General features: G+C 44.4%; 1 protein-coding gene across 1 annotated transcript in view; it reads right to left on the reverse strand.

Annotated features, from left to right (window-relative positions):
- Positions 1-203: 203 nt before the first annotated feature.
- The window catches only part of LOC137376709 (chitin synthase chs-1-like), a 62,713-nt gene continuing 35,280 nt past the window's right edge, over positions 204-27,636 (reverse strand). Inside the window, 8 exon segments of the mRNA XM_068045684.1 lie at positions 204-519; positions 3,793-3,881; positions 5,280-5,497; positions 6,712-6,822; positions 8,844-8,911; positions 9,446-9,501; positions 13,159-13,537; positions 23,791-23,970. Coding sequence (XP_067901785.1) covers positions 416-519; positions 3,793-3,881; positions 5,280-5,497; positions 6,712-6,822; positions 8,844-8,911; positions 9,446-9,501; positions 13,159-13,537; positions 23,791-23,970 — 1,205 coding nt within the window. The 3' untranslated portion in view covers positions 204-415.

The raw sequence follows: 27,636 nt of genomic DNA on the forward strand, positions 1-27,636 counted from the left end.
TACATTAGAATACATGAAGGAGGGGCTAGAGTTAAGAGCTAAACATTAGGCCTTTGGATGCAGTATCCAAACCTAAATAAAACCTTTCTGATGGAAGGTCATCTACCTGAAATGTTAACTCTGTTTCTCCACAGATGCTGCCAGACCTGCTGTATGCCACATGTTTTCTGTTTTTATTTCGGATTTCCATTATCAGTGGTATTTTGCTTTTGCCCAGTTTCTCCTGAATTCCTTATTGATTTATTAGTTTCTATCTTATATTTATGACTCCCATTTTGGACACTCCCACAAGTGGAGACATCTTCTCTACATCGAGCCTATCAAACCCCTTCATAATTTTAAACACCTATAATAGATCACCCCTTATCCGTCTCTTTTAAAGACAAAAGAGCAACAGCTTGTTGTTATTTTCGCACTATAAGCTTCGAAAGTCCAGTTGGGATGCGTTCACCTGTTCCGAATATCTCCTGATGCCTGTGATTGTCTCGAAGGGCTGTTGTTTCTTCAGATTGGCTGCTTCTAAGAAGATAAAATAAATTTTCTATTTGACCAGGTCTTTGTTGTGCAGAATATTTACAGAATCAGTGAGGATTTTCAATCATACTATATACCATCAATAGTTCCAATGCACTATTGTAACTAATAGTAGACAAATCAAGGTAAATTCTTCACCTTTATGTATAATTGTTTTATTCTTTTGATTCCTTAACTATAAATGCACACATCTTTATATTTACTGTGTCCAGTAATTTTTCAAATGATCACTGAATGTAAAAATGTTGGTTGTTGATCACTCCTGTGAAGTGACTTGGGACATTTTACCATGTTACAGGTGCAATATAAATGCAAGTTTTTTGGGGGTCAGTTTTGTGGAAAAGTGAAATTAGAGAACTTCTAGAAAATCCATGAATAAAACCCTCCAGAGAGTTTGACCTTTGTGAAAAGTTCATCAGAATAGCTCAGTTTGTAAAGCATCAGCCTTTTGACTTCAGGGTCTGGGTTTCATATTTGTGTTCAGGTTTTGAATTTTTGGGATACAATATATGAGCAATTTGAGGCGTGATATATGGTAAGGATACCAGGCCTGGGAGGAGCAGATGACTTTGGACCTATGGTTCCCAAAGATGTTCACCAATGGGGAGGTGGGCTGGTTTCTCACAAGGAATTTTATGCTCTCCCCCATGGCAGATTTAGAGGCAGGGAGAGCATGTAATGGGGTGGGCTGGTGGCAGGAGGAGGCCCCAGCACCTTCCCACTGTTGTGTGATTGCCTTTAAGAGTGCTGTCCCTTTAAGATCTTAGTATCTTAATGAGCTGAGTACCAGGATGCAGTCATGTGACTACATGCCAGTCTCACTCTACAACTGTAACACCTGGAGGCAAGTCCTGTAAATAGTTAGCTCTGTACTGTATATAATAAGCTAGCTTTGTAATAAACCTGTTTGAGATCTTCAACTCATTACACCCACCTCCACCAAAATTAAGTCTGGGGTGGGAGGCTTGTGAACAGCCTTCCTACCCCACGGTCAACTGAGGACCTTAAGTGGGCAATTAATGTCCTTCTGTTTTCAGTTTACTATTTCTTTCCCTTCTCTTCTTATCTCTTTATTTGAACAATATCTACTGATAATTCACACTGGGCTGGAAATTATACGTCTGCCACTGAGAAAACAATGGCAGACCACCCGCACGGGCTGCATGCCGCAGAGCCACTGCAACATGAAGCGCACAGCTCATGTAAATAGGTGAGATGGATGTGGAGGGGGTGGGTTGTCTGTCCCCTGCAGTGGTAGTGGCATCAGCTGCCTGTGCGCAGATATCTGCTGGAACCATCTTTGGGCCCCTCCCGCCACGGAGCTCGACGTCGGGGTCCTGGCAAAATGCAGCCCCGAATGTGAAACCGTCATTTTGGATAAGGACAAACAAGATAAATCCTTTACCAACGTTTGAAGCAGATGTCGGACCACGTGCAAACAAGGGGCCTAACAGCCCCTGCTGCAATATTGGTCCCCCCAAGGCAGCACTGCCTTCAGAAAACCAACTCTAAACCATTGCAGAAGTGAAATCTGATGGGCTCTTACAGCAGTAGCTGCCACTCCTGGTCCCCAGATCCCTGGCTTCTGACATCCAGACCTTAGCCCCAACCCACGATCTACCTCCCTCCACAACAACCCCTCGCACCCGCCCTGACTTCTGAGATGTACAGTCTCCTTCCCTTCCTTCCCACTGGCCCCAATCTCCATGAACTCCCTCCTACTCCAAGCTCGGCCTCAACATCCAGCACCCCTGATCTCCCTCCCCCACTGACCCCAGGTTTTTTTAAATTTATTCATTCATGGGATGTGGCCATCACTGGCTAGGCCAGCATTTATTGCCCATCACTAATTTCTCTTAAGAAGGTGATGGTGAGCTGCCTTCTTGAACTGCTGCAGTCCTTGGTATGTAGGTACACCAACAGTGCTGTTAGGAAGGGAGTTCCAGGATTTTGACCCAGTGACAGTGAAGGAATGGCGATATATTTCCAAGTCAGGATGTTGTGTGACTTGGAGGGGAACTTGGCAGGTGATGGGGTTCCCATGCCTCTGCTGCCCTTGTCCTTCTAGGTGGTACTGGTCACAGGTTTGGAAGGTGCTGTCGAAGGAGCCTTGGTGAGTTGCTGCAGTGCATCTTGTATTTGGTACACACTGCTGCCACTGTGTGTCAGTGGTGAAGAGAGTGAATGTTGAAGGTGGTGGATGGAATGCGAATCAAGCGGGCTGCTTTGTCCTGGATGGTGTTGAGCTTCTTGAATGTTGTTGGAGCTGCACCATCCAGGTAAGTGGCGAGTATTCCATCACACTCCTGACTTGTGCCTTGTAGATGGTGGACAGGCAGTGGGGAGTCAGGAGGTGAGTTACTGCCACAGAATTCCCAGCCTCTGACGTGCTCTTGTAGCCACAGCATTTATGTGGTTGATCCAGTTCAGTTTCTGGTCAATGGTAACCACGAAGGATGTTGACAGTGGGGGATTCAGCAATGGTAATGCCATTGAACATCAAGGGGAGATAGTTAGTTCTGTATTGTTTGAGAAAGTCATTGCCTGGCACTTGTGTGGCATGAATGTTACTTGCCACTTATCATCCCTGGTTCCTGGACTCCCGATCTTCCTCCCTCCCACCCTGGCCCAGACCTCTGATCTCCGGATCTCCACCCTCCCTCGCAACACCTGGCTCCAACCTCCAGGAGATCCAATTTTCGATCCCTGCTGGTCCACCCTCCAGGACCCCTGTTCGCCCTCTTTCCTCACCCATGGCCCTGACTTCCAAAACCCTCTGGGTTCTTCTCCCCCAGCCTTCCCACCCCTCCGCACACCACCTCCTGGCTCCAACCTCCAAGACCTCACGATCTCGCACCCTCCCCCACCAACCCCCATACACGGCCGCAACTGCCAGAACACCTTGTCTCCCTCCCTAATCCCCAAGCCCTGACCTTCCGACCCACTGAGTCTCAATCCCTCCCACCTGATCCCCGATGTCTTCCTTGAGGGCCCGATTCTCCCCCATAGCTCCTGCAATCTGGCCTGACTACTTACCTGTGTGGCCATCTTCATTATGATGAAGTACAAGGCTCAATAATCAGGAATCCTCAGACCTCATCATTTGTGCGTGGGATGCAAATGCTGGATTGCCCAAAAGTGGGTATTCTGGCATTTAACTTCTTGTGAGTCCTGCATCTCAAACTCTCAGTTCTGGTGCATAGCAAAGGGCTGCAACCTGAATAGATCCCTAACCTGGGCTAGTCATGAGGAGCTTACTTTGTTTGTGGCTGCTCAGATGTTCCTTGTGCTGTGATGGTTTTGGTTCTGTTATAGCTAATGACAGCAAATGGATGAAAGCATAGACTCTGGAAATTAAATTAAAATATAATTTTGATCAAATTGCAGGAAAATCTGATACAAGAAATTACATTTAAAAAATTGAATCATAAACATCATTGTCTGGTCACGATAGTACAGCATTTTGGAATAGTCAAAGCGAATCCTTTCCATCGCATCAAGACTTGAAAATAAATATGGATGCATTAAAGGGCTGGCTGTGGGAGCATGACTGTTCCTATGAACCATTCAGACCAATGCTGTCTCACGCAGGTCATCTGTCACATTTCTGGATATTTATAACAGGAAAGGTGTAACTGCCACAATTCTTAAGATTTTTTTGAATTATTAAAATAGTATGCTTGCATGTAGTAACATTCATGATTCAATGGTAGCTTTCCTGCTTCTGAGTCAGGTAATTGTGGATTCACGCCTCACTCTGGAGACTTAAGCACAGTAATTGGACTGGTGCTGCAGTGTACTGCTGCTACTGAGGGAATACTGCACTGTAAGCAATGCTGTCTTTCAAATGGGAAGTCAATCAGAGGCTCTGTCTGTTTATGTTAAAGGCCCCTAGAACACTATTTTCAAGCAAGGGCAGTGAAGTTTTCACTGGTATCCAGGATAACATTTATCCTTCAACCACCATCACTAAAACAGATATTCTGGTCATGATCTCACTGCTGGCTGTGGGAGCTTGCTGTGTACAAATTAATCCCTGCATTACTGCAGTGACTGTGCGTCTTTCACTGTAAAGTGCTTTGGGGTGTCCTGATGTTGTGAAAGGCACAATATAAATGCAAGCCATTCTTTGTCTTTTAATGCAGGCTTGATTGTGCATTAGAATATCACATTTCGAAGTGGGAGTAATTTCCCCATGAGTCAGTTGTTTGTGGTTCAAGTCCAACTCCAAAGGCTTCATATAAAAATCGAGGCTGAAACCTCAGCGCAATACTGAGTAAGTGCTGCACTGTCAGAGGTGCTGCCCTTTGCATGAGGCATTAAATCGAAGCCCATCTGCACTCTTAGGTTGAGTTCTCCCCATGTCCTGGCCAATATTTATCCTTCAATAAACATCACCAAAACAGATTATCTGGTTATTATCACATTGCTGTTTGTGGGGCCTGGCTGTGTGAAAATTGGCTGCTGCATTTCCAACAGTACAACAGTGAATAAATTTCAAAAGCACTTAATTGACTGTACATTCTGAGGTCCTGAAAAGTGCTATATAAATGCAAATCTGTCTTTCTTTCTAAAAGTCCACTGAAATCAACCCTGATGGTGATTATTCTAATGGATTTTCTTGATTATATTTTCTGCCTAACAGTCAATATTTTTGATTATTAAATTCCCTTTATATTTCAGTATGAAGATAAAAAAGCAACAGAAGAATATTATTGGTATAATAAAATTAAATATTGACATACCTGTGGTATAACATTGCGAAAAATTGAATAAGAATAAGAATTGCGAAGGAGATTAGAAACATGAATCCAAGTGGTTCTATCTCAATGTACTGTTCAGATGCAAACTCTCCATTGGTAAGAATCTTTGGAATATAGATTCTAATAGTAGAGGCAATCAGCTGTAGGATAAAGGTTCCGACTAACCAGATCAAATTAATCATGATGAATGCGAAAACAGCCTGGTGAAAAAGATGGTAAAACTTCACTGTCATTTTATGGATTCTATTATCAAATAAAAAGACAATAATTTTAATTTAAGATTTTTAATTATAGTTTTCTTTAAGGCTTGCAGCAATTTTCTGTTGCCCCAGAGAAAATCCCACATTTGTTTTTCAATCTACTTTGACATTCGATTCTGCCAGCATGACGATGAAAAAGCTGACTGATTCAACCTCCCATTTCTTGTTCGGAGCAGCCCATTTTTTTCACTTCCTCAATGCTTTAAAAAAATTGTCTCTTGTTACAGGAACAGGACAGTTTGCAATCCAACTCAAGCCAGAGTTTTCCACTTCTGTATTTATCAACATGAGCTGATATGCGCAGAAGTTAAAAACCCCAAACATTTCCCGGAGTTCTTTTTAAACCATTTCTCAAAGTTCCAACTGTTATCCTTCTCTGAATTTCCCCCAATGCAGAAAACAGTCAAATGGCCACCTCTTGGTAACCACATGGCTATCAGTTGTGGCCATCAGAACTTGGGCAGTCCTGTCTACACTAAAGCTACATGTTGAAGTCCAAGCTTAGCATGTGGCCGTTATAATTTTAAAATTAATTTTCCTAGTGAATATTACTGAAAAAATCAGGCTCAGTTCTCCCATGATTCAGTGAGTAGGTGCATTCTGCGGCCTGGGGTTGAACAACAATGACCAAGGAAGTCACAAGTTTGAACTCCCCTCCCCCCCAGGTTGTGACGAGTTAGCAAATTTCTGCTGTGTTGGCAGTAGGGACTGTGCTATTGGCCTGATTATCCATGTACAAGCGAGAAAGGGCAGCCAGAGTTCCCGCTGTTGATTGCTATGCAGTACGTGTGTTGTTATGGTGGAATAGCTTGCCAATGCTTATTATCCTGTCTAATATTAACGGATGGCTACTTGAATAAGATGGCAAAATGTCAACAACACTGTTAAACTGTATTCCAGCATAAGGCACTCATTCAGGAGACAGAGTGAGGAGGGCCAGTGGAAGAAACAAAATTAAGGCCCACAAGTTGAGTAAATAATGACTGTAAGAACTAAACTATGAGTTATGGTCACTTCAAAGTAGGAAGAAATATAGGGAGAATCCTAATGAAACTGGTATTGATAATTTCACTTCATAAAAGACTCCGAGACAATATCATTTATGAGGCATTCTGTCCCAACCGAGCAGAAAACAAAAACTCTGCTGCACCCACCTTGTTCCTCAGAGACAAGAGATCTTGTTTAGCCTGTTCTATTTGGACTTTATCCTCTTTGAGCGGTTTCAGGTATCCCTCAATCATCTCACTCCAAAAGAAGGTTTCATCCTATAATGAGAGAAAAATATACCATATTCCCCTTGATATTCGTTTGCATATCCTACTTTCAAGTGACTCATTGCTTCTCTGAAGAAATATCATTAAGCTTTTCCACAAAAAATAATTCCTAACAGGATGTTCATATGTTTGACTTTGTGGGGTGCCAGGCATTCATGCCCTCATTGCAACCATTGGGATGAATGTCACAAATGTGTTAACAGGCATAAGCTGGACACCTCTTAATGACATAGACTGTCTTCTTATGGAAAGAAAGCTGATATTTCTTATTCCATACCGACTGCAAGCATGTTCTCCATCCCTCCTGCATGAATGTCTCTCTATCCTTAATGCATAAATGCCTCTATCTATCGCTACTGCAAGCATGTCTCTCCATCCCTAGTATAAACATGCCTTTCCATCCCTACTGCAAGAATGCCTCCATACGGTTTACCACAAAACAGCAATGATAGCTTGAAAGAAAACTTAGTTTGAGGACAGTTTCCCCCTTTCTAACTATTTATTTATCTGATTTGCTACCCATTTCCTATTTCCATTAATCTTCTCCAGGAGTCTCCGGAGTGCAACTTGTCAAAGGATTTTCAATCGTCTCTATACACCGCATCCACTGCATTTCCTCCATCTACCATATCTGTTACCTACTCAAAGAATTCCATCAATTTTGGCAAGCATAATCTTCCTTTCTGAAATCATTTGATAATTGCTTCTATTATTTTTTCTTCATATTAGGAGAGGTGATCAAAAGCTTGGTCAAAAATGTGAGTTTTAAGAATGGGCTCAAGGAGGAGGGGGGATGTAGAGAGGTGGAAAGATTTAGTGTGGAATCTCCAGAAAGTGGGTCTAGACAGCTGAAGGCAGGGCCACCAGTGGTGGGGCAAGTGGAGGAGGATTGAAACTAATGGTTGGAAATCCCAGAAAGTTCTGTAAGCATTTCTACATGTTCACCCACTACATTTCAAAATTATTCAATGGCTTTCCCTAGAACAGATGTTCAAATTATTGTACTCTTCTCTTCTTTTGGGCCTCCTTATCTCGAGAGACAATGGATACGCGCCTGGAGGTGGTCAGTGGTTTGTGAAGCAGCGCCTGGAGTGGCTATAAAGGCCAATTCTGGAGTGACAGGCTCTTCCACAGGTGCTGCAGAGAAATTTGTTTGTTGGGGCTGTTGCACAGTTGGCTCTCCCCTTGCGCCTCTGTCCTTTTTCCTGCCAACTACTAAGTCTCTTCGACTCGCCACAATTTAGCCCTGTCTTTATGGCTGCCCGCCAGCTCTGGCGAATGCTGGCAACTGACTCCCACGACTTGTGATCAATGTCACACGATTTCATGTCGCGTTTGCAGACGTCTTTATAACGGAGACATGGACGGCCGGTGGGTCTGATACCAGTGGCGAGCTCGCTGTACAATGTGTCTTTGGGGATCCTGCTATCTTCCATGCGGCTCACATGGCCAAGCCATCTCAAGCGCCGCTGACTCAGTAGTGTGTATAAGCTGGGGATGTTGGCCGCACTATAGCTTCTACATGTGTCTCCTGACTACTTTTTAAAAAATAAATATGGTTCTGTATGGTCCAGTATTTAGGAATATTTCCTAAATTTAGTTAATGTACAAATATATCATTTAAAGGCTGATTAGTTTCAGCTCCCAGTTTCCTTAAGATTAATTAATGCCAGTTTTTTTTATTTCAAGATAATAAAGATTGTTCATTACTGGTACCTTTCTGCTCGATAATCAATTACTGCCACACTGGCATATTAATTTGACTTTAGATAGCGGCTGCAATTTTTTAATAATGTATGTAGCTGAGGAAGAGCTAAAGAAAAAAAAAAGGCTTATCAAACTGTTTGTCTTGACTGCATTTAACAGTGAAGATTTGGTAAATGTGGTGTACCTGTTAGTAAAAGATGAATTCAGAATTCTCATTAACCTGGACAGTGAATCAGTTAAGGACATTGTAGTTGGTTAGACTGCTGGTAAAACACATTTAAATGCTAACAGAAACACTATCGTACCTCGTCTATTTCATCTTCAGTGAAATATGTACTTGGCATTGTGTTTGCTTGTAATTCAGGAATCCAACCTGGAAAATATAACAGTAAAAGAAAGAGCTTCCATAACTTCTGCACATTTTGGTTTACGATGACCATTTATGTTGCACTTTTGTTCCAGATACAGTAGCAATCTTTGCTACCTACAGGATTACTAGGAAGCCACACTCTCTTTACCTATTCTATTAGTTTCGTAAAGTAAAATAGATGGTTTGTACTTTGTTGAGTTACCTGAGCTTTTCATAGATATTAACATCTTGCCTATGATATAAAATGACTCATCAACAGAAGGCTTTGACATCCATTTGATTACAGACTTGAGTTGGTGATTAATCAGCTGAAATATGAGAACCTTGAATCTCTTTGTACTGACTTTCATTAGCATCATAAATCGTGTAAAAAGTGTGGTATTATTAAAAACTGGTAGGACTACAAGTGCAAATTAGCTCATTAAAGGGCAGCACAAAGATGAAGTAAGATAGATGTTTGCTGTATATGTCTGAGATTATTCCCACTACCAAGTCAGTTAAAAGGTACAAAAAATATTTAACTTGTGCTTTGCTCACAGTATTCCAGAGGTGGGTCTTCTTCCACTGGATCTTTGATTGTATCTGTAGTTGTACTAAGAAAAAAAAGAGAATGTGTTAATGGAAAATATTTGTAACAGAACAACTAACTGCAGGCATCTTGTTGTTTGACTTATTCTATTTACATGATTCATTATAAAATACATTTGGGGGTGTGTAACACTTAATGCAATAGAGTGAACAGGTGATATAGGATCGGCCGCCCGTTATACGAATGTCCTGATTATTATTGCATTGTGTGGGCAAGAGGCAAAGTAAAGGTGTGCAAAGGAAACCCAACCCCAGTCCGAATGCCGGAGCCAGAAGCCCGACATGACCCGGTCCGAACCCGACACGTGTCATCGGATCCCGTCGGGGTCGGGTCGAGTAGCAGACCTTTACATCAGTGCATGGGGAAAGGCCTGCTACCCGATCCGAACCCCACGGGTCCCAACGACATGAGTCGGGTACGGGCCAGGTCGGGTCGGACATCCGGGTCCGTCATTCGGGCTCGGTCGGGTTTCCTTTGCACACCTTTAAGCCAAAGTGGACAGGAAGCCGTCCGGCTGTTCTTATTGTGAGGGTATAGAGCCTCATAGTTCCCTGGTGGTCGGGAACCCGATTTCAGATTGCAATACATTTTCATCAGGAACCCAAAAAATAAGGTTCATGGTAATCAGGTAAGTGTTTAGGAAGGGGAGTGAGGGGCGGGGCGGTAGAAGAAAATCCAGCTCAGGGATACAGAGTTTCAGTGACCTCCTTTAATTCAACAGTGGATGATGAACTGGGAGATGCTACAAATATCACCTGATCCAGCCTGGAAGGAGCCAAATGCATAAAAGTTCAATGCCACAGTCACCTTCACACCCACCAGCAATGCTATTCTTGCCCTGCTCTCAGGCTGCAGTTTGGATTGCAACAGGTGGCAGATTTCAGTGAACACTTCCTTAGTGAAGCAGAAACCTCTGAGGAACTGTTCCTCATTGTGGTTCCACTAGAAGAATTGTTCTCTAATGATCCTGGATGGATATCGCCTCCTGCTGAGATTACTGAGTCTTCAGTGAGTTTTAACAATAACTATTACATATTAGAGCACTATATACACTTTACTTAAACATGTCTAACTCCTCTGATGGTCATGATGCATCTTCTTCAAGTCTCTCTCTCATTTGATCTCTTGCATTATCATAGTGGGAGGTGTTACTCACACTGTCCCAAACATTAACCCTTTCAAACCCTTATAGGACAATTTGCATTTCCCTCGGCTTGCAGCATGAAATGGAGAATGAGCAGGGGTGACACAGAGGAGGACAAGCTGCTCAACGAGGGAGGAGGAGGAGAGTAAGAAGACTTCCGGCAACCAGCTGGAATATCGGAGTGGAAGGGCTGTTGCCACAAGGTAAGTTATAATTCATTTATGAACATTGATTTAAACATGTAAATTAAGTTTTTCACCGAGCGGCCACCCAAGCACTCACCACTGCTGGTAAAATGGGGCGGGGCCTTCCTGACATCGAGGCCCCTGGCGGGCCTCTCTGCGAAGTATTTTCAGGGTCCCCCCGTCATCAAATTAGGTTGGTTCCTGGTACAATATCTCCAGTTATGGTTAGAAGGTCGTTGTTTTCGATGACTTTTCTCTGTTTTGAACTCGCTGATAATCCTGAACTTCTCGCCCCCCAACGTCGGGGGACTGGTAAAATTCAGCCCATGATTTCTAATTGCCAGGTCTGTGCAGTGCACCGACCAGACCAGAGGGAACCCGTTATCTCAACCCAATTTCCAACCATACCATGGGAACATCTGGGGATGCATATATTCATGTTTAGTGGAAGATCCTAACTGATTGTTATTGATCATTTTTCCATGTGGATTGAGGTCAAACATTTGTACACAGCGACTACAGAGACAGAGACAGTTATTCGAGTTTTAACGGCGATCTTTGCAACACATGGCATTCCTGACCAGATTGTTTCCAATAATGGTCCACAATTTGTAAATGACTACTTCACGCACTTTGTGGAAAACTGTGGATTTGTACATCTTATAAGTTCTCCTAGATATCCTCAATCTAATGGTGAAGCTGAGAGAGCAATCCGAACTAGCAAAGCATTGTTTAAGAAGAATGAAGATTTTCAAACAGCACTCCTAAATTACAGATCTACTCCACTGCAATGTGGATTAGCACAATCAGAACTGTTGATGGGAAGGAAGCTTAGAACACAACTTCCCATCTTACCCAAAAAATTACTTCCAGGGCCAGAAGTTCAGGATTATCAGAGAGTTCAAGACAGCGAAAAGTCTTATCAAAAACAACAACCTTCTAACTATAACTGGAGATATTGTACCAGGAACCAACCCAAGTTGATAGAAGGTGAAAAGGTATGAGTACGAGACCAAGGCAGAGAAGGAGTAATCGCCCAGAGAGAGGATAATCAACTGAGATCTTATTTAGTACATACTTCAGAAGGTACTATAAGAAGAAACATTTGGATGAACCAGATGTTGAACTTGAAATTCAGAAAGGACCAGATACTACAAACCTCAATGAAGGCCGTCCAAGTCAAGAAACAAGAGTTCAGAGAAAAATTACTGATCTTCTGAGTCTGACAACAATACGATCAGGGAGAGTTGTGAAGCCTTCTGACAAATTGAATCTGTGATGTCAGAGGTTCGGGGTGGGGGGGGGAATGGGATAGTATGTAAAAGTAAAAATTAATGTACAAAAAATATATGGACAAAGACTTGGGTGGAGATGCAGTATATAAGGGTTTGGAAGGGTTAATGTTTGGGACAGTGTTAGTAACACCTCCCACTATGATGATTTAAGAGATCGCATGAGAGAGAGACTGAAGGAAGTATCATGACCATCAGAGGAGTTAGACATGTTTAAGTAAAATGTATATAGTTCTCAAATATGTCATATAATAGTTGTTGTTAAAACTTACTGAAGACTCAGTAATCTGTCCTAGCTAGACTAGCCAAACATACAACACAAACCACTACACCCATGACTGAGAGTAAGTGGTCTGAGCAGAATACTTGAAGTAAGAACCAAACCCTTCATCACATACCACACCACTTCCTATAGTCTTCATCAACTGTAAATAGCAGAACAAACCACCATCACTTCTACTAAATTAGCAACTGACCTGAAAGTAGTAAATGATCCTTTTAAATAGGGTTGGTGGGGATGGTGGGAGGTGTCCTTCCTGCTGCTGAATGCATGTTCAGCTGTGTGAGGTTAAGAAAGGGCATTAATTGGAAAAATGGGTGCTATGCAAATGAGATTTGTGGCCTTACAGTCAGAGTTATTCCCAATAATGTAAAAAAGTAAAGTTAAATAGTAAAGCTAAATAACAAAACTAGTATAAAGGCAGAACAATGGGAAAGAAGAAAGACTGGGGGAAGAGAGCATGGCAATGAGATGTAGAAAGTAATTTTCTCTGTTTTATTGCTGTCCTGATTACATGGCTGCAGGGCTGGGGGAGCGGGGCTGAAGGGAGGGAGAAAGCGTTTAGTCATGATGTTCCAACTACCATGCAGTCTGGGGCCGGCTTGATGGATGACCTGGTCTTTTCCTGCCCATCAATTTTGTGTTGGCATTCTAAGGGTTCAATGCTAAGGGACAGAGGATTCTTCAACTGCTGATCAATATACAGCAATTTGCATATCTCAACATAAAATACAATGAAAAGTGCATCAATAATAAGTACCTTTCTGGAGTTTCCTTAAGTATGGATTCAGTAGTTTTCTGGACACCTCGTTTACGAACTATACAATGAATATACCAGGAATGGTATTTCCACTGCTTATGGATTTTTTCCTGTGTTGCTGAGTCATTGTCTTCCGCAGCTTTGCTTTGGGTCTTTCCTACAGATTCTCTTGTGCCCCAAGAAGTGACGTTCAAATTTACGAATGTATAAATAGACAGGATAAGTGAGCCAGCAGGAATGCATATCAAGTAGAGTGGACCATATGCCACAAGTGGGAACTCAATGGGGTGCAGTAGAGCAGTGACAAAATAAAGAAGAAACATTGATGTAATAAAAATACCAGTCGGCGTGATAATTGTTCCTTCTGCAACTATTGTACCTATAAAGCAAAAAAAAAAATTAATGTAATTTCAATGTAAGAGAAAAGAAGAGAAAGAAGGTAGCTGCATAGCTACAGGCAGATTCGAAGGGGTAAATTTAACCACAAAAAATGGGTGGGCTTGATTCAGGGAGGAGGCATGTTAAAATTTATAATATCTCAAACCCAATCCCAACCTACCTCCAACCTAGCCATCTCTGATTTTAACGGAGGTGGAATGGGGGCAGCCAACCAAACCACTCCGAGGAGGGGTGTGTAAATATCATAATGAGGTTGTGTGCTTCATGTTTAAATTGTCTTCCAGGTTTAACTCTGGATGGTTAAGGCTCCCAGGGCTCGGAAAATCTGACAGCTGATGGGAGGTGAGCACTGCTGCACGAAAAAAATTTAGTACCTTTCTAGTACTGCTTGTGGGCCAAGGGGAGCAGGAGTGCTTCCTCCCAGCCCATCAAGCTTAGCCTCTCCCCTGACTGCCGTTGGGCCACTCCCCATTCAAACACCTTCCACCCACCCCCACAACATCGCAATCGAACCTTGAGAATCAGGGATCAGATCCCACCCCGCCCAGGATTGGGGATCAGAGACCCCAGGATTGAGGATATAAGCCCCCAGTCCCTCCCCGAGACCAGGACCTGAACTCTGAATCCCCCTGGAAATGGGATAGAGGATTGGAATCAAAACCCTACCCCCTCCAAGCCCTGTATCAGACATCCCCAAGAGATTGCTGACAACCCTCACAAGATCTGGACATACCCTCCAACGCTCTCACTAATGCAGCAGCAGGTTCTCTACTTGATCCTGGGGCTGTGGCCTCCTCCAGAATGTTCCCCACCCAATAGGGAGTCAAGCCTGTCAATCAGGTTGGCTTCCAAGCAGGAAACCTGCTAGAAACTAAAGGCATATGCTGTGGAGTTAAACTCTATTGGAACAAAACTCCTCCTCCTTTCCACTCACAGAATCCACCCAGTCAATATCTGGGTCAAATTGGCCATCGTCTAGAAATGATTGTGTGCATGTGCAATAGTAACCTATTACAGAAGTTTAGAGCACAGAAGACGGCGTGACCAATCAGTAGCAATTTCATATAGACAGGGCATATATGTTGACTGCCCAAAGAGTCAATATAGGACCCGATCAATTCTCATAGTCGACCTTTGTTATAATGGGGTCAGCAAGCTACCAGCATGAAACATGCTCTTCATAGTCAATTCTCCAGTTGGAGGTAATAAATTGGCAGCACAGCCTGTAGTAGCTTAAAGGGGGCAGTTTATTTAACTTCAGGAATAGAAAGAAGTAACACTGTGGAGCAGCAGGCAACCTGAGTGCAGAAGCTACAGAGAAAATTACATAATCTTGGTCTGACGAGCCACAAGTTGATTCTGTAACAATACCTCAGTCCCCACTTTTCAGTGCAAATAGAATGGTTGCAAGATAACAAATTGCCTCCATCACATCTGTATTGACACTTTGGCACAGCAATCCCACACTAATAGAAAGAACAAACTTGCATTTATAGAACACCTTTAATAACCTCTGGACAATCCAAAATGCTTCACAGACAATGAAGTATATTTGAAGTGTGCTCATGCTTATAATGTTGGGAAATGCAAATAACAATTTCTCCAGAGCAATGTCCACAAAGAGCAATGTGATAAATGACCAATTCAACTTTTTCAGGGATGTTGATTGAGAAATAAATATTGTCCAGGACACCAGGAAAATCTCACTGCTCTTCTTTGAACAATGTCATGGATCTTTTACATTTACTGCAGGAGGCAGAGGGGACCTTCCAAAAGAATCATCTAAAAGTACCTTCAACAGTGCAGCTCGGCCTTAGTACTACATTGAAGTGTCATGATACCACGGAGCCAAGGCTAATCCACTGCTGTGCCTGCTTTCCATATCTCTGGATCTTTCTCTGCTTCAACTATTAATCAATTTTTCCCTAGAAAGGCCTAATGGTCTCTATCTCTACCTTTCACTGTGGCAAAGCATCCCACATCACCACAACAGCATTTCTCCTAACTACTCCTCACTAACTTAATAACAATATTAAATCTGACTTCCCAAATCGAGTAAGTAATGTTTACCTTTTCACCCTGTCAAAACTTTCACAATTATGAAAACCTCTATTAAATCTCCTAGTAGCCTTTGTTCCAGTGGAAATAGTTTCAGTATCTCAAGTCTCTCCTCAGTTTCCCATTCCTGTATGATCCTGCTGAATTTTTGTTGTATGCACTATAAGGATTTCTATAATGGTGTGTCCAACAGTGTGCAAATGACTCTTAGAGCTGAATTTTACCGGCCCTCAATGCTGCAGGTTGCGGCACGGAGGCCGGTAAAAGTCTATGGGGAAAGGCCCGCCTCGACCCGCAATGTCAAGAAGGGCCCGCTGCAAATTACCGGTGGCTGGTGGACCTCAGTGCGGCCCCCCCATCACATGGCGGCGGCACCCCAATTACAATATGTTAAACGGTACTTACCTCTGCAGATTATGCAGCCCGCCGCCTCTCCATTGTCACTTCCTGATTTTTGGCTGAATGCGCGGCCGTCACATGTCGTCCTGTTCACGGTTTGAAAAGCCGATGGGTCCACAGAGGCAGAATGTTTCATGGCAGAAGGTCAGTTCCTTTTCAGGGGTCTCACTCTGCATTCATAAAGGAAGGAGGGAGGGGGTGCACAGGGGTCTCACTCTGGATTCATAAAGGAAGGAGGGAGGGGGTACACAGGGGTCTCACTCTGTATTCATAAAGGAAGGAGGGAGGGGGCTACACAGGGGTCACTCTGGATTCATAAAGAGAGGAGGGAGGGGGCTACACAGGGGTCTCACTCTGCATTCTTAAAGGAAGGAGGGAGGGGGTGCACAGGGGTCTCACTCTGGATTCATAAAGGAAGGAGGGAGGGGGTACACAGGGGTCTCACTCTGGATTCATAAAGGAAGGAGGGAGGGGGCTACACAGGGGTCTCACTCTGGATTCATAAAGGAGGGACAGAGGGGGTACACAGGGGTCTCACTCTGGATTCATAAAGGAAGGAGGGAGGGGGTACACAGGGGTCTCACTCTGGATTCATAAAGGAAGGAGGGAGGGGGCTACACAGGGGTCTCACTCTGGATTCATAAAGGAAGGAGGGAGGGGGTACACAGGGGTCTCACTCTGTATTCAGAAAGGAAGGAGGGAGGGGGCTACACAGGGGTCTCACTCTGGATCCATAAAGGAGGGACAGAGGGGGTACACAGGGGTCTCACTCTGGATTCATAAAGGAAGGAGGGAGGGGGTTACACAGGGGTCTCACTCTGGATTCATAAAGGAAGGAGGGAGGGGGTACACAGGGGTCTCACTCTGGATTCATAAAGGAAGGAGGGAGGGGGCTACACAGGGGTCTCACTCTGGATTCAAAAAGGAAGGACGGAGGGGGTACACAGGGGTCTCACTCTGTTCATAAAGGAAGGAGGGAGGGGGCTACACAGGGGTCTCACTCTGGATTCATAAAGGAGGGACAGAGGGGGTACACAGGGGTCTCACTCTGGATTCATAAAGGAAGGACGGAGGGGGTACACAGGGGTCTCACTCTGGATTCATAAAGGAAGGAGGGAGCGGGTACACAGGGGTCTCACTCTGTATTCTGAAAGGAAGGATGGAGGAGGGGAATACACACGTGTCTCACTCTGCATTCATAAAGGGAGGGGGGGGGGATACACAGGGGTCACTCTGGATTCATAAAGAGAGGAGGGAGGGGGCTACACAGGGGTCTCACTCTGCATTCTTAAAGGGAGGAGGGTCAGGATTACTGGAGGGAAAGCTCTACTGGCATGAAGGAGGTACTTTGTACCCTTCCTCCGTTAACAGTGTGCACTCTGTGTTTGTTTGTGTTTGTGAGGGGGCAATGGCACACTAGGCACCAAGTGTCTGGGGGAGGTGCCAGAAAGGGCAGGAGCATTAAGTTTATATGGATGGTGGGGGCAATCGATTCAGCTGGTAGGATCTTGATGTGGTCATGCTGTGCCACTCTGAGTGTTGGCCAAGATGGGCAATGCCATGACACACCACATAATTAATCCAGGAAAGCAGCTGATGTACCCGTCAACACCAATCCCTGCCCTGTTAAGAACCTTCGAATACATGCAGGGTTTAACTTTATTTATCACATGGAAATAGGTATGACTCATCCTATATTGTATGATCCTCTGCTCATGAGGATCTGTATGCGCCAGAGGCAAAATGAACAGGCAGGTGCGATCCACGTAGAGGCCCCCGGTCATGAGCAGCAGCCCCCAAGGGGAGCTTGCCATTACGTTTGACGTGCATCTACAGGCCCCACATAACATGCCATCAGATGTCAGGGCACCAGTGTCAGAAGCGATTGCGCATGTAGAGAGGGTGGTGACACATCTCTGTGCCCTGTTCAAGGATGACCTGCAGCCCATGGGCTCCAGTGGACATCCCTTGCCTTTGTTCCTCATAGTAGCAACGGTTATCAAGCCTGATGCCTCTGCAGCTTTTTAGAGGCCCACCAAAGACCTTAGTGGGGTCACACAGTCAGCAGCACACCGCTGCAACAGGGAGGTCACCAATGTCCTGCACCAGCGGGCCAGTGAGTATGTCCACTTCAGGACAGACACTCACAGCCAGGCCCAAAGGGCCATTGGTTCTGGCACCATTGCCGGAGAACCATAGGTAATAATGTTCATAGATTGCACTCAGATGACCATCAGGCCTACTGCCAGGCTACCACCTGCAGACGTCATCTTTAAAGAAGCCGTCTCAATCTAAGTGAAGCTGGTATGTGATCACCGCAGATGCTTGCTGCCATTGTGTGACTTCTTCTCAGCCAGCTGCCATGACACCTGGGTCTTGCACCAGTCCCAGCTGCCACCGCTGTTCACTGAACTGGCTCAGATGGAGGGGTGGCTTCTTGGAGATAAGGACTATACCTTGCAGACATGACTCCCGACACAAGTGAGAGACACCACCACTGCTGCAGAAGAGAGACACAACTCCAGCCACTGAGCTACATTAGCCAACATTGAGCAGGAGATCGGCATGCTGAAAGGGCGCCTCCAATGCCTGAATGGATAGGGTGATACTCTGTACTATGGGCCGAAAAGGCCAGCTCCTTTCTTTGCTTCTCTGCACAACTACGCACCCAATAGGGGCCAGGCCTGGCATGATGAGGAGAGATGTCAACAGGATTCCTTCTGGGACTATGAGGACGCTGAGGACCTACAACATGAAAGACGCATGGGAGGGCAGATGGCACCCAGGCTCTGCACATAAGGATAGCAGTGAGCTCGGGACGTACGGCAGTGGCTTATCAGACAAAGGCTGACTGCTCCATAGAAACCGACATGAGCTCTGCAAGCCACACATAACCCTCGCTCACCTGCTGTGCACCAGTCCACATCTGCAGCATCCTCGTGTAAACCATTAGAGGCAGCAGCTGACTGAGCCAATGTCCATGTCACTGCATCCGTGGAGATGCTCATGAGTAATGGTGGAATGGCAATGTTTGTTATTGCATACGTTGGCTCTCCTGAAGGACCAACGGTGCAAAGAGATGTGACATTGGCGCTACATGCTGGCACACATCATTCACATAGAGAAAAGGGCACACATGTCGGTGAGGAACATTTAATGAAAGATGTATTTACATTTCTGTGACACCCGTGAGTTCCCATTTGTGTCAGTGTGTTCTCTGTAAACCTCTGTAATACATTTCATGGTATATTTCAGTACCACGTCCTGGAATGTGCAAAATTAAGATTATTCACCCAGGTGCGGCATGCCTACAAGAAGGAATGTTGCACTTGAATGGAAGAAGAGGATCGCAACTTCACAGGACACTGGGACACAGCATGGTAAGTATGTGGCATGAAAGCAGAAAATGCTGGCGTAAGTCAGCAGGTCAGGCAGTATCTGTGGAGAGAGAAGCAGAATTAACTTTCAGGTCTGTGAACTTGGACAAGTTAACTCTGCTTCTCTCTCCACAGATGCTGCCTGACCTGGTGGATTTCTGCAGCACTTTCTGCTTTGCTGCCAGATTGACAGCAGCCCCACTTTTCAGCAGTCAGGTTAGCATTCTTTGACAGCTGTCAGGAACCAGGTGCAGGGGCACTTTAAATAGGATCCCAGCACCTGCGGCACAGCTGTCAAAAGGCTTCCTCACTGCGCCAAATGTCCCACCTCTCCCCACGTAATATGGGGGGGGGGGGTAGTCGTGGAGTAGTGATGTTAATGAGCCCCCGTGCGTGATATCACGGGAACTCTGCGGCGGCCACTAAATGCAGGCATCCCGCTGAGTTTAAAGGGTGCCGCCGCGGAGCGCAGTGCCTGGATAAAATTCGGCCCTTAATGTGGCCTAACCATTGCCTTATACAAATTTATCATAATGTTTACCTCCAACTGTTTTATTTGTACAAAGGCTTAAAGTGTTTCTATGACATTACTTTGCCCACTACATTAATGGGGCCATGAATTATTTTGAAATCCTGAAATCACAGGACTGAAATTTCCGCGATCCCTCTCCAGCTGTTGGAAATCCAGTATGGCTGGACTTCAGACATCAACTGCTGTGGATGTCAATCTCATCCCAAATCCCAGGGACAGACTCATCCATAATATTCAAGGTGAACAAGCATGTGCCTCTAGAGGTGCCTGCCCTGAAGAAGTGCTAGGAAATTAAGGACAGCACCGTGGCGCAGCGGTTAGCACTGCAGCCGCACAGCTCCAGTGACCTGGATTCAATTCTGGGTACTGCCTGTGTGGAGTTTGCAAGTTCTCCCTATGACTATGTGGGTTTTTGCCAGGTGCTCCGGTTTCCTCCCTGAGCCAAAGACTTGCAGGTTGATAGGTAAATTAGCCATTATAACTTGCCCCCAGTAGAGGTAGATATTGAGGGAAGGTAGGGATATGGGATGAATGTAGGATTAGTATAAATGGGTGGTTGATGGTCAGCACAGACTCTGGGCAAAAGAACCTGTTTCAGTGCTGTATCTATTAAATATAAATACAAAATTGTTGAGGTACATAAGAGTCAGAGGCCCCTCATGGAGCTAAGTCAAAGAAAAATCTTACTGCTTCACAGAAAAAAAAAACCGACAGACAGAGATGATTTACTTCCTATGGGATTGATTACTTTTGCTCCTTAAGATACCTGGGCCTTCAGCAGGCCAAGTGTGATAGCTACACGTAGTCTCATTCAGCATGGTTTCTGCTTGGCCTATGGAGGTCATGTTGGGCAGAAATCCCAGGGTATCCCAGAAATACCCACAGATATCATCCAAAGTAAAGCTAACTGCAGACATCATAGAGGATTGTTCGTCACATCCTTGGCCGATTACTATTCCAGCGAATCTTAAATAGGGCAGAAATTCAGAAGATCTGGTTCCGACCCCAAATTCCTGCTCTCTGCTTCACACGCACATGCCTCCTGAGGTACATCATCCTGCACCACAACAATTACAAATTCCAGCATGAAGATCAAATCCAGCCCATCATGCCTGTTCTGGTGCGAACTCTACATTGGAGCTCTCTACTCTCATCCAATTACCTCGCACTTTGCCGAGATGCTTTGATTTGTATTTTTTTTGTGTTTGTATGTGGCACAGTGGTTAGCACTGCAGCCTCACAGCTCCAGCAACCCTGGTTCGGTTCTGGGTACTGTCTGCGTGGAGTTTGCAAGTTCCCCCTGCGACCGTGTGGGTTTCTGCTGGGTGATCTGGTTTCCTCCCACAGCCAAAGACTTGCAGGTTGATAGGTAAATTGGTCATTGTAAATTGCCCCTAGTGTAGGTAGGTGGTGGGGAAGTGGTAGGGAATATGGGATTAATGTTTTTTTTCTTTGGCCTCCTTGCCTCCGAGAGACAATGGGTAAGCACCTGGAGGTGGTCAGTGGTTTGTGAAGCAGCGCCTGGAGTGGCTACAAAGGCCAATTCTAGAGTGACAAACTCTTCCACAGGTGCTGCAGATAAAATTGGTTGTCGGGGCTTTTGTGTTCTGTCTCAGTGCGCCATTTTCCCACACTCTGTTGGTCAGTTTGGACATAGCAGAGGAAGCCTTTCCCATGCGCTTGTTTAATTCTGCATCGAGAAACAGGTTACTGGTGATAGTTGAGCCTAGGTAGGTGAACTCTTGAACCACTTCCAGAGTGTGGTCGCCGATATTGATGGATGGGGCATTTCTGACGTCCTGTCCCAAGATGTTCGTTTTCTTGAGGCTGATGGTTAGGCCAAATTCATTGCAGGCAGCCGCAAACCTGTCGATGAGTCTCTGCAGACACTCTAGAGTGTGAGATGTTAATACAGCATCGTCAGCAAAGAGGAGTTCCCTGATGAGGACTTTCCGTACTTTGGTCTTCGCTTTTAGACGGGCAAGGTTGAACAACCCGCCATCTGATCTTGTGTGGAGGAAAATTTCTTCTTCTGAAGACCCGAACGCATGTGAGAGCAGCAGGGAGAAGAAGATCCCAAACAGTGTAGGTGCGAGAACACAGCCCTGTTTCACGCCACTCAGGATTGGAAAGGGGTCTGATGAGGCGCCGCAATGCTGAATTGTGCCTTTCATATTGTCATGGAATGAGGTGATGATACTTAGTAGCTTTGGTGGACATCCGATCTTTTCTAGTAGTCTGAAGAGACCGCATCTGCTGACAAGGTCAAAGGCTTTGGGAAGATCAATGAAAGCAACATAGAAGGGCATCTGTTGTTCACGGCATTTCTCCTGTAGCTGGCGAAGGGAGAACAGCAAGTCAATGGTGGATCTCTTTGTTCGAAAGCCACATTGTGCCTCAGGGTAAACACACTCAGCCAGCTTCTGGAGCCTGTTTAAAGCGACACGAGCGAAGACTTTCCCCACTATGCTGAGCAGGGAGATTCCATGGTAGTTGTTGCAGTCACCGCTGTCACCCTTGTTCTTAAAGAGGGTGATGATATTGGCATCGCGCAGTCCTGTGGTACTACTCCCTCGTCCCAGCACAGGTAAAGCAGTTCGTACAGTGCTGAAAGTATAGCAGGCTTGGCACTCTTGCTGATTTCAGGGGTAATGATGTCCTTCTCAGGGGCTTTTCCGCTGGCTAGAGAATCAATGGCATCACTGAGTTCCGATTTTGTTGGCTGTACGTCCAGCTCATCCATGACTGGCAGAGACAGGGTTGCATTGAGGGCGGTCTCAGTGACAACATTTTCCCTGGAGTACAGTTCTCGGTAGTGTTCCACCCAGTGATCCATTTGCTTGCGTTGGTCAGTGATTGTGTCCCCTGATTTAGATTTGAGGGGGGCGATCTTCTTGATAGTTGGCCCAAAAGCTCTCTTAATGCCATCATACATTCCTCTGACATTTCCTGTGTCAGAGGCCAGCTGAATATGACTGCATTGGTGTTGCCAGTAGTCATTTGAGCAGCACCTGGTTGTTCTTTGTGCAGCGCTTCTGGCAGCTTTAAGTGCTACGGATGTTAACTCGCTGGGGGCTTTCTTGTAGTTCAGCAGTGCAATGCGCTTAGTGGCTATGACAGGTTCCAGCTCGTCAATGTGAGATTGAAACCAGTCTGCATTCCGCTTCACACGATTGCCATAGGTGGTCATTGCTGAGTCATAGATGGCGTCTCTGCTGTGGGCCCACTTGGTCCCTGCATCCCCTGTGGGAGTGTTTTGAAGGGCTTTTTATACTAAGGATTAGTATAAATGGGTGGTTGTTGGTCAGCACAGACTCAGTGGGCCGAAGGGCCTGTTTCAGTGCTGTATCTCTCTGACTATATTATTCCTTCTTAAATGCTGTAAATGTCTGAGCTCCATTGGCCAGTTTCATTTAATATTCTAATTACCCCTTGCATAAAAACAAATCTTCCGAGCCCCCCATCCCTCATTTTATGTTCCAAGTATGAGCCCTAATTTGATGCCCTGCTTTTGCCAAGAGTATTAAAAGCATGAACAAGTTGTCAGGCTGTTGGGTGATTGTAGATATACTCAAAATTTGGCCTCGATGCCACTTATAAAATTAGATTTCATTCTTAGTAAGATAATGCAGTAGAGTAGTGTGATGGAGTTCCCACATTCTATGTTACTATCATCAGCGTGTTCTCATAATCTGAGATCCTGATTTTGACATGCAGGTGAAAAGCAAAGATGGAACTGGAGCAAGCAGCTGTACGAGATTTGGTACCTTATGGCAGTCTCTTGATTGATTTAAGGACATAAGATAAAATAATTTATTGGAAATAAAATGGGACATGAAGGAAAAAAAAATTTTGCTGCACACTCACCAATTATAGTGAAAAACGCTGCAGTCATGAAAAAGGCATACATCACACTTAGAACTGCTCCCACAATGATCTGTGTGTCTGGCTTCGTCATGTAGCAGATAATTATGTAGAAAATAGGGACGATTATTGAAAATATCAATGCACCAATCGGATTCCAGTGAAATACATATGTCATGACAGCTGTGGAGTCAAACAGAAATTATTAATGAGTGTTGGGAAAATATCTTAAAGCAATTTCTCCTCATTGTTTTAATATGCACAGATTCATTTATTTGCCTTTGCACACAGACATTTTCATGCTTAATCTATCCTTCATATACACATTACTGCAGTTTCAGCCTTATTATATACACATTGGAATATCAGTGTGTATATGCAGAATAGAATTGACATAGAAGGTATTCATTTCTCCAGCCCCTCCTTCCTTTATGTGAAGTGTTTTTGCTGTTTATAACCAGAAAAACTCAGGTGTAATATGTGGCCTGTTTTTAAACCCAGACAGATGGTTTGAACTGGCAGGTTCCTATTTAAAATCAGGAGATGTTGAACAAACCTGCATTCGTTTAATTTTGATCTTTGTAATATTTAATGAGAAAAGTTCAGAACAACATGATTTTAACAACAATGGGCTGGATTTTACAGACACCCTGATGTTGGGTTTTGTGGCAGGGTGGGGGCCGGAAAGTGCCTCTGGGAGCGGGCTGCCACGTACCCCGAGGCTGGGAGGGCCCGGACCGATATTGCTGGCAGTGGCCACGAGGCCTCGTGGCGGCACCCCCCCCTGCCGCTAAGTGACAGGACCCTCCTCCCCATTTGCATATTTAAATAAATTAAAATGAATGCATGAATCATACTTACGCCGCCGCCTTCTGTCCTGCTGTAATCTTCCTGCCGCTGGCCGGCACCCCTGTGCCTTCGGATCCCCATCAGGGAAAAAGAGGCGGAACACTTGTGGGGAGGGGGAGGAGGAGAGTTTCTCAGTGCGCGGGGGTGGGGGGGGGGTGGCGGAACGGGGGCAAAGTAACATTATTGGTGGAGGGGATGATGGGGAGGGTTTGAGGTTAAAGTTTATACACTTTGGGGGGGTGGAAGGTAAGTGTTTTTTTTTGGAGGGGAAGAGGGCAAGTTATTAATTTTATGGTTATTGGTGGGGGGGGAGAGGGGCAAAATAAATATATTTAATTTTTTTTATTCACTGCATCTTTAAATATTTAAATTTTGGTCGGGCTCAAAGCCCTTTAAAAATGGCCTCAGTGCCTGAGTACAGGCAGCTGACACCATTGCTGGGGACGGACGGCCCATCCCCTCCATGTGATCGCGGGGTGGGGGTGCCTGCCCCGGCTATGTAAACGAGCTACTGATTTTGGCGGTGGCATTACAAAATTGAGCCCAATAATTTTCAAAAGTCATAGAGGAAAAGCTTATAAGAATTATTCATCCAAAACAAATTAATTTTGAGAAGTATGTAGAATATTGCCTGAATTCCATAAAACAAAAATATAATCCATCAATCTGCATAATTTTATGAAATGAACAAAAAAGTTCAACTTCTCACACTATAAACAAACAATAATGTATTTCATATAATTTTACTCATTTCTTAATCTTAAATTGTGACTTTTGTTTTGTGCTATTTTGTCGGAGATTGTCTGCGGCTCAGTGAGTAATTCATTGATGATCTTTCTGCGGATGTTTCTGGGTAAGATGTCTTCATTTAGGTGGGTCCTGATAGAGAAAGCCTAACAGCTTCCCCTTGACATTCGCATTGACTGATATTCCCATTGCTGAATATCCCACCATCAATATCCTAGAGGTGAACATTGACGAGAAACTCAACTGGATCAACCACGTAAATGCCGTGGCTATGCCTGGGGCAGAAGATCAGTACAGTGCTATGGGTGGTTCACCTCCTGATCCCCTCAATGTCTATCCACCAATTACAAGGCTTAACTCAGGCTCAACCTATATTTCACCAGTTAGGAATGGTCTAGGGTTTATTGGATGTTCCACTACTGCTCCATTATCTACGGAAACATCTTCAAGTTGCCTTGGGGCAGTAGGGACTTGGTCTTCTACCATTCATTAACATACATTTTATGGAGCAGACAAAAGACAGTTGTTTCGGAAATTATCAACATCACAGGTAATCCTGTCATATTGGGCTTTAAGCAACTTATTGAATACTTGCCCTGAGAAACGGTAGCTTGCTGCATTTTTGACAGCTTATACTATCAAGATAGTAGAAATTGATATCACTTCAACAAAAATAAAAACCATGTCATTGTTATTGCTATTGTTACGTGTACGTGATAAGTTCTTACTGTGTCCTCTTGAACTATGAAAAACACCAGAAATTATAGCTCTGTCCTTCCAAATGTGGGTTGTGTCCATGGAGATCATTTTTAGCACACAATATTAGTACTAAGTGCTGGTTACAGGTTTAGTATTAGAGTGAGTAGAAAAACTTGTTTTTATGCAGGAACTTATCACTTCTCAAGCATCTAAAAAAGCTTCATATTCAATGAATTACTTTCAAAGTGCAAATGGTGCAGCCATTTTGCATATAACAAGAACCGACAAGCAGAAGTGAGGTATTTTCAGAAGGAGTCAGGACTCTTCTTCAGTTAGAACCATCGGATCTTTATAACTCTAATCAAAGGAAAGCACCTTCAATAATGCCACACTCCTTCACTATTGAACTGGAATACCACCTAAGATTATGGCTCCAATATTTACAGAGTGGCTGGAAGGGTTTGGGGGTGAGGGAAATCTGAACATACATATGAACATACGAATTATGAACATAAGTAGGCCATTCAGTCTCTCGAGTCTACTGCGCTGTTCAATAAAATCATGGCTGATCTGTTTGTGTCTCAAATTCCACACTCCCATCTATCACCCCCGCCCCAACAACCTTTGATTCCCTTGCCTAAAAAGAATCTATCCCCACCTTAAAAATTTTAAATGACCTCACCTCCATGACCTTCTGAGGCAGAGCATTCCAAAGTTGCACTACCCTCTGAGAGAAAAAATTCTCCTCATCTCTGCCTTAAAAGGGTGACCCCTAATTTCAAAACAGTGCCCCCTAGTTCTGGACTCACCCACAAGAGGAACCATCCTTTCCACATCCACCTTATCAAGACCATTCAGGATCTTATATACTTCAGTCAAGTCTCCCCTCACTCTTCTAAACTCCAGTGAAAACAAGCCCAGCCTGTCCAACATTTCCTCATAAGACAACCCACTCATTCCAGGTATCAATCTAGTAAGCCTCCTCTGACCCACCTCTAATGCATTTACATCCTTCCTTAAATAAGGAGACCAAAACTGCACACAGTAGTCTAAATTTGGTCTCACCAATGCCCTGTATAACTGACGAATAACATCCTTACTTTTATTTTCAATTCTTCTCGTAATAAAGAATAGCATTCCATTTGTCTTCTTTATTACTTGCTGTACCTGCATACTAACATATTGTGACTCATGTACTCGAACACCTAGATCCCTCTGCACCTCGGAATTCTGCAGTCATTCTACATTTAAGTAATACTCTTTGTTTATTTTTCCTGCCAAAGTGAACAACTTCACATTTTCCCACATTATACTCCATCTGCCAGATTCGTGCCCATTCACTCAACCTATCTATATCGGTCTGCAAGCTCCTTACATCCTCTGCACAACCATACTTTCCTACCTTTCTTTGTGTCATCTGCAAATTTAGCTACCGTGCCATTGCTCCCCTCATCTAAGTCATTGATATAAATTGTAAAAAGATGAGGCCCCAGCACAGACCCCTGCGGGACTCCACTTGTCAGATCCTGCCAATCAGAAAAGGACCCATTTATG

The sequence above is a fragment of the Heterodontus francisci genome, chromosome 13 (genome assembly GCF_036365525.1).
Source record: "Heterodontus francisci isolate sHetFra1 chromosome 13, sHetFra1.hap1, whole genome shotgun sequence".
Classification (NCBI taxonomy): domain Eukaryota; kingdom Metazoa; phylum Chordata; class Chondrichthyes; order Heterodontiformes; family Heterodontidae; genus Heterodontus; species Heterodontus francisci.